The sequence below is a fragment of the Podarcis vaucheri genome, assembly GCF_965113315.1.
Source record: "Podarcis vaucheri genome assembly, chromosome: 2".
Lineage (NCBI taxonomy): Eukaryota > Metazoa > Chordata > Lepidosauria > Squamata > Lacertidae > Podarcis > Podarcis vaucheri.
Window position 1 is genome coordinate 24,346,191 of NC_138760.1, and position 15,417 is coordinate 24,361,607.

Below are 15,417 nucleotides of genomic sequence, written 5' to 3' on the forward strand. Positions count from 1 at the left end.
GAGAAAGTTGGGTGCATTTTGTGCTATTAATATAAATTGTATCAGTTTTCATCAATGACAATGCACCTTTCTTATGGTATCACCCACACCCTGAAAATTATGGCAACAATGTTGACGTTGACATTTGCCTCAGTTCAGCGGCAGTAAATTGGTAGAGGAAACTTTACAGTGGTGCCCCGCAAGACAAATGCCTCGCAAGACGGAAAACTCGCTAGACGAAAGAGTTTCCCGTTTTGGAGGTGCTTCGCAAAACGAATCTCCTATGGGCTTGCTTTGCAAGACGACAATGTCTTGCAAGTTCCTGCTGTTCCCCCCCTTTTTTCTAAGCCGCTAAGCCGCTTATCAGCTGATCCGATCAGCAGATAAGCCGCTAAAAGCAGCTAAAAGCCGCTAATAGCGCTAAGCCGCTTATCAGCTGATCTGATCAGCAGATAAGCCGCTAAAAGCCGCTAATAGCGCTAAGCCGCTTATCAGCTGATCTGATCAGCAGATAAGCCGCTAAAAGCCGCTAATAGCGCTAAGCCGCTGATCCGATCAGCAGATAAGCCGCTAAAAGCCTCTAATAGCCTCTAATAGCGCTAATAGCGCTAATCCGCTAATCCTTCAATGGGCTTGCTTCGCAAGACGGAAAAAAACCGCTAGACGAAGAGAATCACAGAACGGATTCTTTTCGTCTTGCGAGGCACCACTGTATTGCTGAATCTGTGGCTCGTTGGAATGGCTGCCTCTTTGTTAAAGTGGAGCAAACTAAAGCAAAAAAAAACCCAATTCATAAAATCTCTCTAGGTGAGGGTTTGCTCGTTCATTCTCAGCACATGGAGCCACACTATGTGCAACTCATTCAGCACTGAAGTAAACTGGCAAAACTGCGACAGCTCAGGGTGTAAGCTGATCGAATGGATTCATGGGTCATGTACCATTTTGGATATAGGCACATCTAAGAATGTTGAACCATCACACAGATAAAGAGATGACATTCAAAGTGCTGAGGGATCACATTAGGAAAGAGACACAAATTATTATTACTTATTAATTAATTAAATTAAATTTTGTATACTGCCCTATTAAAAAAAAAAGATAAAGGACCCCTGGACGGTTAAGTCCAGTCAAAGGCGACTATGGGATTGTGGCACTCATCTCGCTTTCAGGCTGAGGGAGCCGGCATTTTTCCACAAACAGCTTTCCGGGTCATGTGGCCAGCATGACTAAACCACTTCTGGTGCAATGGAACACCGTGACGGAAACCAGAGCGCACGGAAATGCCGTTTACCTTCCTGCCGCAGCAGTACTTATTCATCTACTTACACTTTTGGCGCACTTTCGAACTGCTAGGTTGGCAGGAACTGGGGCAGTGCAATGGAAGCACACCCTGTCATGGGGATTTGAATCGCTGACCTTCTGATCGGCAAGCCCAAGAGGCTCAGTGGTTTAGACAACAACGCCACCCGTATCCCATGAACCCTATATACTATATCCGCAGGTCTTAGAGTGGTTCTCAGGATAAAATGACGATATAAAAACACAAAATACATACTCAAAACAAAAACAACCCAATATTTGGCCACATCATGTTCCTAGACCCCCCAGGCAAACAACCACAGGTGCTTTTTTAAATATTCTAGTATTCTTACAGTTTTAGACAGTTTCTTTTTTATTTTATGAAAAATGTTTTTCAAGTTTTAATTAGTCTAGTATTCATTCTGATTCAAGTTAAATAACCCATTTATCTTCCCATTTCATCAAGGCGTCATACGCACTGCTATGTGAAAACAATGCATTATCCTTGTTCAGGGGGTTATTAATGGGGAAGACATCATTCTTTTTCCCCTTTCAAAAAAATCCCCACCATTCATGGAATATTATCTGCCTGACCAATGAGACAAAACACCTGCAGATTGGACCTATGCAAGAAGAGGAGCACATTTACAGCCCTGCTTCTTGCTGGTTAATCATACCAGTGAAGTCGTAGACACTGATCATAGTGGCAGACATAAAAGAAAACACACCAGTTATTTTAGAGATGACGCAATTTCCTATAGCCAGCAATGAAAGCAAACTGGATATGGAACATGTGTTGAGAGATAAGTATCGCTTGAAATTTTCAGGAGGAAATTACATTTGTTTTGCTTGCTTTTTTTTTTTTTTAAAGAACAGGTTGGGTAATAATGAGACGCCTGTCAAGACATTTTGAGTACAGCTCAAATTTGTAGCCATATTGCACTGCGAATACTCCCACCAAGCCTTCCTGTCTCCCAAGAGCCAAAAACGTGCATTGCAAAATGGGGGGCAGCATAGGGAAAACCTAAATCTCTTCCATCTGGAAGCAATCTAGCTCTCTTTGGAAAAGTAAACCCGAGAATTACAATCAGATTTTGTCAGCCAATGTTGTTGGTTTTTGTAATGGTTGTTTTTTTAAAAATACTATTTTAAACTTCTGCAACTATTTATAGCCATTGGCTCAGAGAGGTGCTTAAACCAGACAGCATTGTCTACTCTTGCAGAAGCTCTCTAGGATCTAACGCAGGCAGAGAAGAGTTTTTTTCTAATTACCTGTTCCTTTTAACTGGAGATGCTGGGAGCTTCTGCATGGGAGGCATACGATCTACGACTGACCTATGGTTTCTTCCCAAGTTGTGGGGAGGGGCAGGCAGGGAGAAACTATGGACCCAACAGCATTTCATTCAGTTAATTAACTACTCGCACACGAAACGCTACTGTGTTTGGGGAATGATGGCTCTAGAAACTGAATAAAAAAATTCCTTCCAGTAGCACCTTAAAGACCAACTATGTTAGTTCTTGGTATGAGCTTTCGTGTGCATGCACACTTCTTCAGATACACTGAAACAGAAGTTGCCAGATCCTTCTATATAGTGAGAAGGTGGGGAGGGGTGTTACTCAGAAGGGTGGTGGGAATGGGAGATTGGCAGATAGCTGAGATGAGCCTGTTGACAACTCTTAACGACTGCAATAGGTCTTACAGGAAAAGGCAAGGGGTGAGAAGGTGAAAAATGGCTTAGTCATGTATAATGAGATAAGAATCCAATGTCTTTGTTCAGACCAGGTCTCTCCATGGTTTTAAGTTTGGTAATGAGTTGCAATTCAGCAGCTTCTCTTTCCAGTCAATTTCTGAAATTCCTTTGTAGTAAAACAGCTACTTTGAGATCTTGTATAGAATGTCCTGGGAGATTGAAGTGTTCCCCTACTGGTTTCTCTGTTTTGTGATTCTTGATGTCAGATTTATGTCCGTTTATTCTTTGGCGTAGGGTTTGGCCTGTTTGTCCAATATAGAGAGCTGAAGGACACTGTTGGCATTTGATGGCATACACAATGTTAGACGATGAGCAATTAAAGAGTCCCGAGATGGTATGTGTGATGTTGTTGGGGCCAGTAATGGTGTTGTCCGGGTGTATGTGGCAGCAAAGTTGGCATCTGGGTTTATTGCAGGCTCTGGTGCCAGTGTCCGTGTTAAGTCTGGTTGTAGTATTATTGTGGGTTAGGAGTTGTTTAAGGTTGGGTGGCTGTCTGTAGGCAATGAAAGGTCTTCCTCCCAGAGCTTGAGAAAGAGAACTGTCATTGTCCAGGAGAGGTTGTAACTAGAAACTGAGTTGATGTCAAAGAGCCGGCCGGCAATAAATCACACCATTCTAACTTAACCCTTTATTAGCAAAAACACAATCTTCACATTTCACCCTTGGCTGAGTGTCAAGCCAAAGGAGCACAGCAGCTCATCTCATCCCCAGTAGGCCTTGCCCCATGATTCAGTTGCCGAGGCTGAAAGTCCCCACAGCCATCCAAGTCACCTCCTCTCCAGGGCTTTCCGTCAAGCAATCAGAGACTGCGCCTACATGCTGTCGCTCCACCTGTTTCAGTCCTCTTCTGGTTCTGGGATACCAGCAGGGAGGGAAGCTTGTCAAAGCAAGAGTGGGAGACCCCTGTGTCTCACCATCCTGACCCAGCGCTGCCTTTTGGCCTCCCTCCTCCTAGTCTCCTGCTTCAGCAGCTGCCTCTGATTCTGGACTTCTCTCAGTCACTGATTCTCCCAGCTCACTAAGCCCTGTTACCTCTTCCTAGTCTTTCCCCTCTTCTCCCTCTGACCACTCATTAATGTCCTACCCCCACTCCTGGGCTCTGAGCCTTCTTCCCTTGATGGTTCCCCAGCTGACGCCTCCCACCATTCCTCTGAGTCCATGACAGGTAAACGCACCAGTCCATGACGGAGGAACAGCGGGGGCTGCAAAATGACTGACACCACCCTGAAGAAAGACCTCTGTGAAAGCAATGCCTGAGTCAAGAGACGCATCCGTGGAGGAATAATAAAAAAGAGTGAGCCTTGTGGGTGAAAGAGCTCTGAGGCAGCGTGTGGTTTGAAAACATTTCTGTCCCATTTTTCTGTTTAAAAAGCATCCAGGGACGCTCGCGGCAGCAAAATGCATTTTAAAAACAGCCCTCTCCTACTCCCACTGAAAGGAAGGAACAGTACGCAGAGAGGGAAAACACATAAATGAGGGGAAAGAAAATGAATCCATTAACGCCCTTAGGAAATGAAAAGATTACTACAGTGGTACCTCTGGTTACAGACGCTTCAGGTTACATACGCTTCAGGTTACAGACTCCGCTAACCCAGAAATATTACCTCGGGTTAAGAACTTCGCTTCAGGATGAGAACAGAATTCGTGCTCCGGCGGCGCGGCGGCAGCAGGAGGCCCCATTAGCTAAAGTGGTGCTCCAGGTTAAGAGTAGTTTCAGGTTAAGAACGGACCTCCGGAACGAATTAAGTTCTTAACCCGAGGTACCACTGTATTAAAAATTTAACCTGGAACAGTCTAAATCTGTGAGATGGGCGTCCACAAGAGAACATGAGCAAACCGACTCTTCTGCAGTGGCTCCACAACTTTGGAACTCCCTGGTACTAGAGCTGCGGGAGGCAGCTGCACTTCAGCCTTGTTGCAGTGCCTTAAAGACTCATTGGTTTTCACTGGCCTCCCCACAGCAATTTTTTGTCTCGCTCACTGGATGGAGGCAGGAATCTCGTTATGCTGTTGAAGTTCTGAGCCTGTTTTATTCTTGGCTTTAGTAGTAACTGGTATTTTATACCTACAGTGTTTAACGGTTGCTTCATTTTTAAGGTTGTTAGGCCGAAGAATCGATGCTTTTGAATTATGGTGCTGGAGGAGACTCTTGAGAGTCCCATGGACTGCAAGAAGATCAAACCTCTCCATTCTGAAGAAAATCAGCCCTGAGTGCTCACTGGAAGGACAGATGCTGGAGCTGAGGCTCCAATACTTTGGCCACCTCATGAGAAGAGAAGACTCTCTGGAAAAGACCCTGATGTTGGGACAGATGGAGGGCACAAGGAGAAGGGGATGACAGAGGACGAGATGGTTCGACAGTGTTCTCAAAGCTACCAGCATGAGTTTGCCCAAACTGCGGGAGGCAGTGGAAGACAGGAGTGCCTGGCATGCTCCGGTCCATGGGGTCACAAAGAGTCGGACACGACTAAACAACAACAACAATTATTTTAAAAACGAAAGAAAAACGACACCCCACCTTTCTCTGATCGTGGAACTCAAAGCAAAGCTATGCGGGGTTCTGAGATGATGGCCCATTCAGGCGCTGAACAGACCTAGACTAAGCTCAGCTCCAGCAAGGCGGCTGCATTATGTGCTCTCAGGGGGTGGGAATGTGGACACTCTGATGGAAAGCCAAGAGGGGAGGAGGGCAGCCACACCCAGGTTCGAGACCTGGGTGCAGCAGCCAAGTAGGTCCACTCCTGCGTCCCCTAGCTGGAGAAGGCAGGAGGATGCAATGTAGGGCCTCTGCCAATAGCTTACCAGGGCCATGTGGAGCTGGTTAGAGCGAGTGGGAAGCCTATTGAATGAGGCTTCCTAAAGCTAAGCATCTGTGTAATCAGAGACTAAGTCTCTTACCCTACTAATAGCAACTGGCACCAGGGCAGTTCCACAGGGTCCCTTCCTTGGCCCAAACAGCATTGCCCTGGGGACAGGAGCAGTGCCAAGATTTCTAACATCATTGTCCCAAATTAGAAAGTTTAAGTCTGAAAGCCAACGTTGCCTGAGCAGCCTCCTCCCGCTGGGAGGTTCCGCTGAAGTCAGCCATCCGTAGCATAGTGGGATCTATAATTAAGGGGGAGGTGGCAAATATTGGACACAAATGAACCAGCAACTGCAGCTGGAATCTTTGCAACGGCTCCAGCGGAACGAGCGAGCTCCTCTGCCAAGGGAGGAAATAATGAGATAAGGGATCACTCAGGACAATTTAGGGCACAGTGGGCTTCAAATATCTTTGAATTAAGACTGATGGCTGGGTGGGTATGGTCCGTCTTGGAATCTAATGAAAGAAGAACGAGGAGAAAAGCTGGACTGCAGATGCCCCACCTCTGCTCTGCCCCCAGTCTGCATCACTATTTAAGAGAAGCAGCAGTGTCAGGGATCTCTGAGGGTCAGCAGCGTGCAACCCCTTATTCACGCCAACCCTTGGCCAGTGTTCAAAATTAGCCAAGCGCCAGGCGCATTTTGCACCTAACTAGCGGCCACTTGTGACCAAGTAAAGATGCTTGGGGATCAGGATGGCACCTTACCTCTCCACCATTTGGAGGTGCATGCCTGGGGATCCTTGGATCTTGACTGTTTTCACACACTAATACTGCATGCTGTAGAATTCTACCAGTTATATTTTATCTGCACAATCGGAATGAATTTCAGGAACCAAAATGCAGCCTGAGCAGGAGCTGTGAACAACGTTTATATTTAATTGTTGTAGTGTGTCTTCACTGATCGCCAAAGAATTGATGCTTTTGAATTATGGTGCTGGAGGAGACTCTTGAGAGTCCCACGGACTGCAAGAAGATCAAACCTATCCATTCTGAAGGAAATCAGCCCTGAGTGCTCACAAGAAGGACAGATCCTGAAGCTGAGGCTCCAATACTTTGGCCCCCTCATGAGAAGAGAAGACTCCCTGGAAAAGACCCTGATGTTGGGAAAGATGGAGGGCACAAGGAGAAGGGGACGACAGAGGATGAGATGGCTGGATACTGTTCTCAAAGCTACCAGCATGAGTTTGACCAAACTGCGGGAGGCAGTGGAAGACAGAAGTGCCTGGCGTGCTCTGGTCCATGGAGTCACGAAGAGTCGGACACGACTAAACAACTAAACAACAACAGCGTGTCTTCACTTACCCCACCCTACTGCCCCACTTACAGTTGTGAAGAGTATTCTCACATTATGAATGATCCATGTCACCGTTAAGAAAAAGTGGTTGGAACAGGCCAGTGTATATATATATGTGGACTGTCCCTGGATAAAGTTATTTTTCTTCTTTGAGTCCTCAAAGTTCTTAACCTAGCTCAAGGCTGTCATCTGATCTAGCCAGATGTTTAACTGAGAATCAATCAGTCAGTCCATCATTTGGAAAAGAAAAGAAAAAGACTTTTAGAGCCATCTTGCCCCCCCCCCAAAGCAACTAGACATTCCAATTTGGCAACTGTAACCTTGGTTTAAGGAGACACATGGTGCCTAGATTATATATCTTGAGTTTCTAACACTGCCCTTGGTGCTACAGGTTTGCCCCTTTTGTGCTCAAGGAATGCTGGGTAAAATAAGGCAACAGTTAGGAATGCTGGGTAAAATCAGACAATGCGTCAAACTGAGTCAAGACAACAGGTGGCCAGATCTCTCAAGGACATAGCTGTCAACTTACAGATCTGAAAATAAGGGACCAGCAGCCTCGAAAATAAGGGATCCGCAGCCAAAATAAGGGATTTTTTGAACACGGGTATGCACTTCTGAGCCCCTCCAAACCAAAGGCAGAAAGCCCAGCCAGCAGCCAAACAAAGCCTCAAGCGGTGGTTCCCACAGTGCAGCAACTCGGCAAAGGGGATGCAGCAGGAAAACCACCGTCACCTCTCCGCTGGGAAGCGCTGAGCAAAGACGAGTCCCCCGGCAACGCGGCCGATTTGATCGGCACAAGGCATGCAAGCTCCACCCCCCAGTCGTTCTTAGACTCCTTATTGGGTGAGCAACGCAGCCAAGCAACACAGTTGGAGCCTCTCTCCTCCCTGGCCAGCAAGGAGGGAGGGAGAGGAGCTGCTTCCTTTGAAACCCGGGAAATTTAAGGGACATCATCAATAAGGGACAGCAGCGGGACACAGCGCTGGGATAAGGGAGTTTCTCGCCAACTAAGGGACGGTTGACAGCTATGCTCAAGGAAGAAAGAAACAAATGCAAGCACACACACAAAATCCTGCTGGGGAAAACATGCTGTGGCACGTTAGCTAAGCAAAATGACTTACCGGAATGTCAATGTCTGACCGCAATAGTAGGTTGGAGCCCTGGAGTACAGCACCCCGCCCACTTGTGAATCATTTCGAAGCGCAATGTTTCTTCGGCTGCTTAAGCTGTAGCCTTCAAAGCCAGGCGTCCATTCTAACAAAGGAAGGGCAAACAGGAACTAGCACGCACGTGCGCATCACTTGGAGGTGCAAGATTGCTGTGCGATGCAACACAGCCTTCCCAGGATGTTGCTCACCACCTGGGAAAAGAGGGGCTGCAGCTCTCATGTTTAGAGAACGTTTGTCTGCACTCCAAAATGGGAAAACTGCATTATTTTGAAATTGGCGGCGGCGGGGGGGGACAGGACTCCACACCAGCAGCATTACAAAGATGACAAGTCTCTGTTCCTAAACACATCTACATCCGGACCCAAATCCGTCCACTCACAGAGAAGTCCCGCTGGAATCAATGCCTAAGGGCAGGATCCAACTGAGTCCTCTGCAAGTCCTTGCATCAATTGGGCATCAAGATGGTAATTATATTAATAATGACCTGAAAGACCTATGTTGGCTCCCAGTACATTTCCAAGCACAATTCAAAGTGTTGGTGCTGACTTTTAAAGCCCTAAACGGCCTCGGTCCAGTATACCTGAAGGAGCGTCTCCACCCCCATCGTTCAGCCCAAGCACTGAGGTCCAGCTCCGATGGCCTTCTGGCGGTTCCCTCACTGCAAGAAGTCAGGTTACAGGGAACCAGGCAGAGGGCCTTCTCGGTAGTGGCGCCCACCCTGTGGAACGCCCTCCCATCAGATGTCAAGGAAATAAACAACTATCTGACTTTTAGAAGACATCTGAAGGCAGCCCTATTTCGGGAAGTTTTTAATGTCTGGTGTTTTATTATGTTTCTGTATATGCTGGAAGCCGCCCAGAGTGGCTGGCGCAATCTAATCAGATGGGCGGGATACATATAGTAAATAATAATAATAATAATAATAATAATAATAATAATAATAAATGCGAAGAATAATACCGTGGGGCACCAAGGTGGAACGACCAGTCTGAGAAACACTCCACGGGCTCCATTCTTGGCGGCCATCTCCTCGTGCACAAACCCTGAACTGGTAATCAACATTGGGATCAATATGGAGCACTATGAATTCTGTGTCCGAGCCGACATACACATCTTCAAAGTGGCTGGCCGTACTCTTACGATACTGAAGCCTGTAATCTTGTGGCACAAAGTCCTCATCGACCTGAAACAGAGCCCAGTTATTGGATACACACTGCCTTTAATCTTCCTCCAATTCACCTATCTTGCTAGCTCTCCAAAGTGCAACGTTGTCAAGGTAATATTGCAAAGCAGCAACACGTTATTTTTGCTGGCTCAGGGTCACACGGGTCAGGAAGTCCTGAAGAAACCTCTCCCAAGGGGAAGGAGGGCAACACAAGCTCTCCTATCACAGCAGCGAAAGGAGAAAAATCTCAGCGGTAACTGCATTCTGCAGCAAATAAATAAATGAAAATTTGGGTGCCTAGAAAGTTCAATTGTGTGTTCTGAATAAAATAATGTACAGATAATTTTGCAAACTGATGTTCGATTTGCAAAAGGGACTTAGCTTGCATGTTTCATTTGAACTCACTCTTTGTAATTTTTGTGGAAAGAAAAAGAAACAGGTATGGGGGCTCCAAGAACCAGTTTAGACAAGCATGCCACTGAACTTTAAACTATCTGATCCAACTGTTTTAATTGTATTTTGAGTCGGTTTAATTGCTATGCTTCTGAAAGGGCTGGTTTTTACTGTATGGTTTTTAATGATTTATTGAGGGCATTGTTTTATTGTGAAATTTAATTATGTTGTGTTTTTAAAACACAAAACAAAACAAGTAATTTATTTTATACTGCTTAGAAGTTATTTTGACATGCAAATGGCATATAAGTAAATAAACAAACAACCTGTGAAGTTTCAGAAGGAAAAGGACGGAACAAAGGAGAATGGCAGTCAAGAATGGCAAGAAATCGCAAGGAAGGGAAAAGGAAGCCATGCAGACCACCAAAGTCTCCCTTGAACACTGGAGTTTCATTGACTGCAGCATAAATCCTGTCGGAAGCAAAGAAGACCAGGAAGAAGCTGGTGACATGATGGTCCTATTTTATTACTGCATTGACTATCCTTATGGAGTTGTGTTTTCTTTAACGGGTTGTTGAGGGTGGTTACTATTGTATTGCATTTGTATCCTGCTCTCCTATACAGCAATGTTATGTGTAATGTTCCTAACCTTGGCCTAAAGACGCAATAAAATAATAATAATAATAATAATAATAACAATAATAATAATAATAATAATAATAATAATAATAATAATAATAATATAATTTAAATAAATCAATATGTGAACATTGTAGCAGTTTGCAATCATTAGCGAGATATCTGTCTTCACTCACTATGTAGGCTGGCTACTTCTTTTTTTTAAAGCAAAAAGTTATCCAAAAATGCACTGCATATCTGTTTAGGGAACCATCTCAAAGTAGGTATTTGTAAGCCACACAATCATGGAGTTAAAAACTGCTACTTGTAATATGAATTCATGAGAAAGTCTTTAATTTGTGGAGAAGCTTCCTGAGTCTATGAAATATGAAGCAATGAAATATACTGTAATTTCAAAAGGGGAATAATTTGGGTCAATGCAGAGAGAGGAAGGCATCTTTTCTGTACCCTTCTTCTTGATTTTGCTTATAGATGCTGCAAGTTAATTTTGGTTTTGCAAAGAACTTCAAGAAGTCTGCAGAAACTGTCTAAAACATTCCAAGGCAAAGCAGAAAAAGACAGATTTTTAAAAACATGGAACGCAAAAAATATTATAGCCAGCTAAGGCTGCAATCCTACACCCCACTTACCCTGGAGTAAGGCCCCCCCCCGAATTCAACAGGACTTACTCCTGAGTATACCTGGTTAGGATTGGACTTTCAGTCTATGAGGTCAGAGTAACTGCAAACTGTCTTGCCTGAGAATCAAGAATCACAAACTGTCTTAAAGGTAAAGGGACCCCTGACCATTAGGTCCAGTCGCAGACGACTCTGTGGTTGCGGCGCTCATCTCGCTTTACTGGCTGGTCATGTGGCCAGCATGACTAAGCTGCTTCTGACAAACCAGAGCAGAGCAAGGAAACACCATTTACCTTCCCGCCGGAGTGGTACCTATTTATCTACTTGCACTTTGTGTGCTTTCGAACTGTAGGTTGGCAGGAGCAGGGACCGAGCAACGGGAGCTCACCCTGTCGCAGGGATTCGAACCGCCGACCTTCTGATCGGCAAGCCCTAGGTTCTGTGGTCGAACCCACAGTGCCACCCGCTTAAATGAAAGTGATTAAAGCACAAACAAAAAGAAAGTCTTGGAGACTGATCTTGAAAAGGCTCTTTTCCACCCACCTTGCACCACTTAACAATGATGCCCCCAGGCTTCTCAATCAGTTCTTCTATCTGTATTGGTGGTCGAGATGCTACTGCCCCATGGTTAAAGATCTGATTTCTCACTACTGTAAGGAGAGAGTCATCCAACTGGGCAGATAAACAAGGCACATCAACCAAGGATGGTACTTCTGGCAAACTAAAGAGAGAGAGAGAGAGAGAGAGAGAGAGAGAGAGAGAGACTATTCAGTACTGCTAGTAACTTGATAAGCAACTGTTTTCAAAGAATCAACAAAGGTTTGGCGCTCTTGATTTGATTACAGAGACAGAATTTACAAGAGAGTGCACATGTATTTGATTATCCCCACAACCTCAAAAAGCTTTTTACAAAACCCAAAATTTAGCCTACTCGAGTTTCACAGTAATCTCTTCTGAAATCCAGGCATTTCAAATGATGACCAGACTGTGCTTTGAGTTGGAAGGTTAAATGCTGCTATGAACACCCGTCTTGCTAGTTCATGTACTAACAGGCCAGGGAAGTCTAAACCAGCGTTGCCCAACCTTGTACCTTCCAGATGTTCTGGACTACAGCTCCCATCAGTCCCAAAACATTTGGAGGGCACCGGGTCAGGAAAGGCTGGTTTAGACTGTACCCTTTTTTAAAGAAAAGAGGCGTTTCTCATTCAGATCAACTGTCCTAAATTGGGAAAACCCTGACACCCATTATCAGCCAGTCACACCACAAGTATCAAACTTCCACCCTCAATTCACAGCTCTTACCCAGGGTCAGCAAACTTTTTCAACAGGGGGCTGGTCCACTGTCCCTCAGACCTTGTGGGGGGGCCGGACTATAGTTTGGAGAAAAAGAATAACGAATTCCTATGCCCCACAAATAACCCAGAGATGTGTTTTAAATAAAAGGACACATTCTACTCATGTAAAAACACATTGATTCCTGGACCGTCCGCAGGCTGGATTGAGAAGGCGACTGGGCCGGGCCGGATCCGGCCCCCGGGCCTTAGTTTGCCTACCCATGCTCTTACCTATCCAGCTGAATATGCAATGCCTTTTTGGTAAAGCTGCAAAGCTTGTCACTCTCCTCCCCTGTTACACCATGGATGACAGTTTCTCCTGGAATAAAAAATAAAAATTAAGAGGTTCCTATTGAGAAAAGTGGTGCTGTGGTGTAAACCACTGAGGCTTGGGCTTGCCGATTGGAAGGTTGGTGGTTCGAATCCCTGCAACGGGGTGAGCTCCTGTTGTTCCATCCCAGCTTCTGCCAACCTAGCAGTTCGGAAGCACATCAAAGTGCAAGTAGATAAATAGGTACCGCTCTGGCGGGAAGGTAAACAGCGTTTCTGAGCACTGCTCTGCTTTCGCCAGAAGCGGCTTAGTCATGCTGGCCACATGACCTGGAAAAAACTATCTGCGGACAAATGTCGGCTCCCTCGGCCAGTAAAGCGAGATGAGCGCCGCAACCCCAAAGTCGTTCGCGACTGGACTTAATGGTCAGGAGTCCTTGACCTTTTTTTTTTTATTGAGAAAAGGCAACCATGACCTGGAGGCAGCAACTGGACACATGCAACATTCAATTCTGCATCAGAAGGTATTTCTACAACAGATGTAATGGCTCCAGAGGCTAGGACCCGATCCAGTGAATTCAACTTACAAGAAATGAGATTATGACTAAACTTCAGGAAGAACTTTCCAACAGTAAGAACGGACTCCTACAAGAGGTGGTCGACTCTCCTTCCTTGGAGGTTTTTAAGCAGAGGTTGGATGGTAATCTGTCATGTATGATATAGCTGAGATTCTTGCATTACAGAGGGTTGGACTAGATCACGGGTGTCAAACACAAGGCCCGCGGGCCGAATCCGGCCCGCCAGACCTCGTCATGTGGCCCGTGTAGCCACCGCCGGCCGCCAGCCTTCACCTTTTATTCTCGCTTTTTTTTTTTGACACAAGCCGCCTCTTCAGCGCATGCGCGGCAGCCTACAAGCCAGAGAACGTCTGCCCTCTAGCAGCGCCAGCCGTTCTGCACAGGAAACCTCCACTTTACATGCATTCATGTAAAGTCCTACAGATACAACCGGCCCTTTGAGGGTGACCAAACTGCTGATGCGGCCCCTGATAAATTTGAGTTTGACACCTCTGGACTAGATGGTCATCAAGATCCATTTCAACTCTATAATTCTATTGTATAGAGCCCATCCGGTTTGGGGAAGGAAGGCTGCAGCATCCTTTCAGAGGCCTGGTATCTCCTTCCCAAAGCCAGAGAAACTTCTGCCTGGCTGAGGGAGGGAGGTGCGATGCTCACGCATGTGATGTCAAGACGTCACGTGCATGACGTCCCCCCACCTCAGAAAAAATAACCCTTGCAAGCTGGTGCCTCTGGCCCTAATTGTTCACCTGCAAAAAAATTCACCGCACGCCACTGCCATCATCCCTGCCCATTGGCCAGGCTGGCTGAGTCTGATGGGAGTTGGGGAAGGCCGATCTAGAACAATGAGCTTTGTTGATGCCATGTGTACCTCAAATGAAATGTAACTATTGTGTGTGTGTGGAGGGCATGTTGCACATAAACATTTGCATGCGCTGAAAACATGTGCGAAGGGGGTGTTGCAGCAGCTAATCCCATCCCCTCACCAAGGATGTGTGTGGGTGTACCAATCAGAGACCCTGCATGCCTGGTAGTCATGTGGACAGGCTCCAAGTGCATAATATCATACGTGCATTCGGTTCCTTCCACCCAAGGGAGGAACCAATTGAGATTCTATATCGCTTGGAGGTGTCTTGTATGTGTATATTGGTACCTAAGCAGGACCAGTCAACTGTCACCTAAGATGATGATCATAGAATAGAATCATAGAATCATAGAATCATAGAGTTGGAAGAGATCACAAGGGCCATCGAGTCCAACCCACTGCCAAGCAGGAAACACCACCAGAGCACTCCTGACATATGGTTGTCAAGCCTCTGCTTAAAGACCTCCAAAGAAGGAGACTCCATGATGATGATGATGATGATGATGAAGAGGAAGAAGAAGGAGGAGGAGGAGGAGGGTTTGGATTTGATATCCCGCTTTATCACTATGCTAAGGAGTCTCAAAGTGGCTAACATTCTCCTTTCCCTTCCTCCCCCACAACAAACACTCTGTGAGGTGAGTGGGGCTGAGAGACTTCAAAGAAGTGTGACTGGCCCAAGGTCACCCAGCAGCTGCATGTGGAGGAGCGGAGACGCGGACCTGGTTCCCCAGATTACGAGACTACCGCTCTTAACCACCACACCACACTGGTGCAGGGGGCATCACTGACAGAGGAGTGGGACAAGACAGTGTAATCCCTGCATGCGTGTTGTAAACAAGTGAGGGGTTTTTGGGGGGAGCCCCCACGCTCAAAAAGAACTGGCATGTTTTTAAGATAGCCTCCTACCTTCCCGGAGGAGTTCATCAGCCGTGCCAACGCCCTGTTCTATTAGCTTTCGGCACTCGTCCAATGGTTTGATGCTCTCCTCTTCGATGGCATCCACTTCTTGTAGCAGGGACACCAACCGCTCATCCAGAAGCTTCCTCAAGGTCCCTTTCAAGTCGTTAAAATGCTGCTCAAGTACATCCCTTGTCAGTGCCGCACTCTCTTTGATCTGGAAGGAGACAAAAGGCATGAGAAGCCGGGCCAACTAGGTCAGGGCCAAAACCAATCGGCCTCTTGCCATTCAGAATTTGTTGT

The 15,417-nt window shown here is 46.1% G+C and overlaps 1 protein-coding gene across 1 annotated transcript in view; it reads right to left on the reverse strand.

Moving 5' to 3' along the window:
- The window catches only part of CRLF3 (cytokine receptor like factor 3), a 30,528-nt gene that overhangs the window by 6,010 nt on the left and 9,101 nt on the right, over positions 1-15,417 (reverse strand). The window contains exons 2-6 of the mRNA XM_082212689.1: positions 15,124-15,331; positions 12,736-12,823; positions 11,714-11,891; positions 9,317-9,539; positions 8,309-8,441 (exon numbers count right to left, since the gene is read on the reverse strand). Of these exons, the coding sequence (XP_082068815.1) occupies positions 8,309-8,441; positions 9,317-9,539; positions 11,714-11,891; positions 12,736-12,823; positions 15,124-15,331 (830 nt within the window). The remainder of the gene's footprint in view (positions 1-8,308; positions 8,442-9,316; positions 9,540-11,713; positions 11,892-12,735; positions 12,824-15,123; positions 15,332-15,417) is intronic.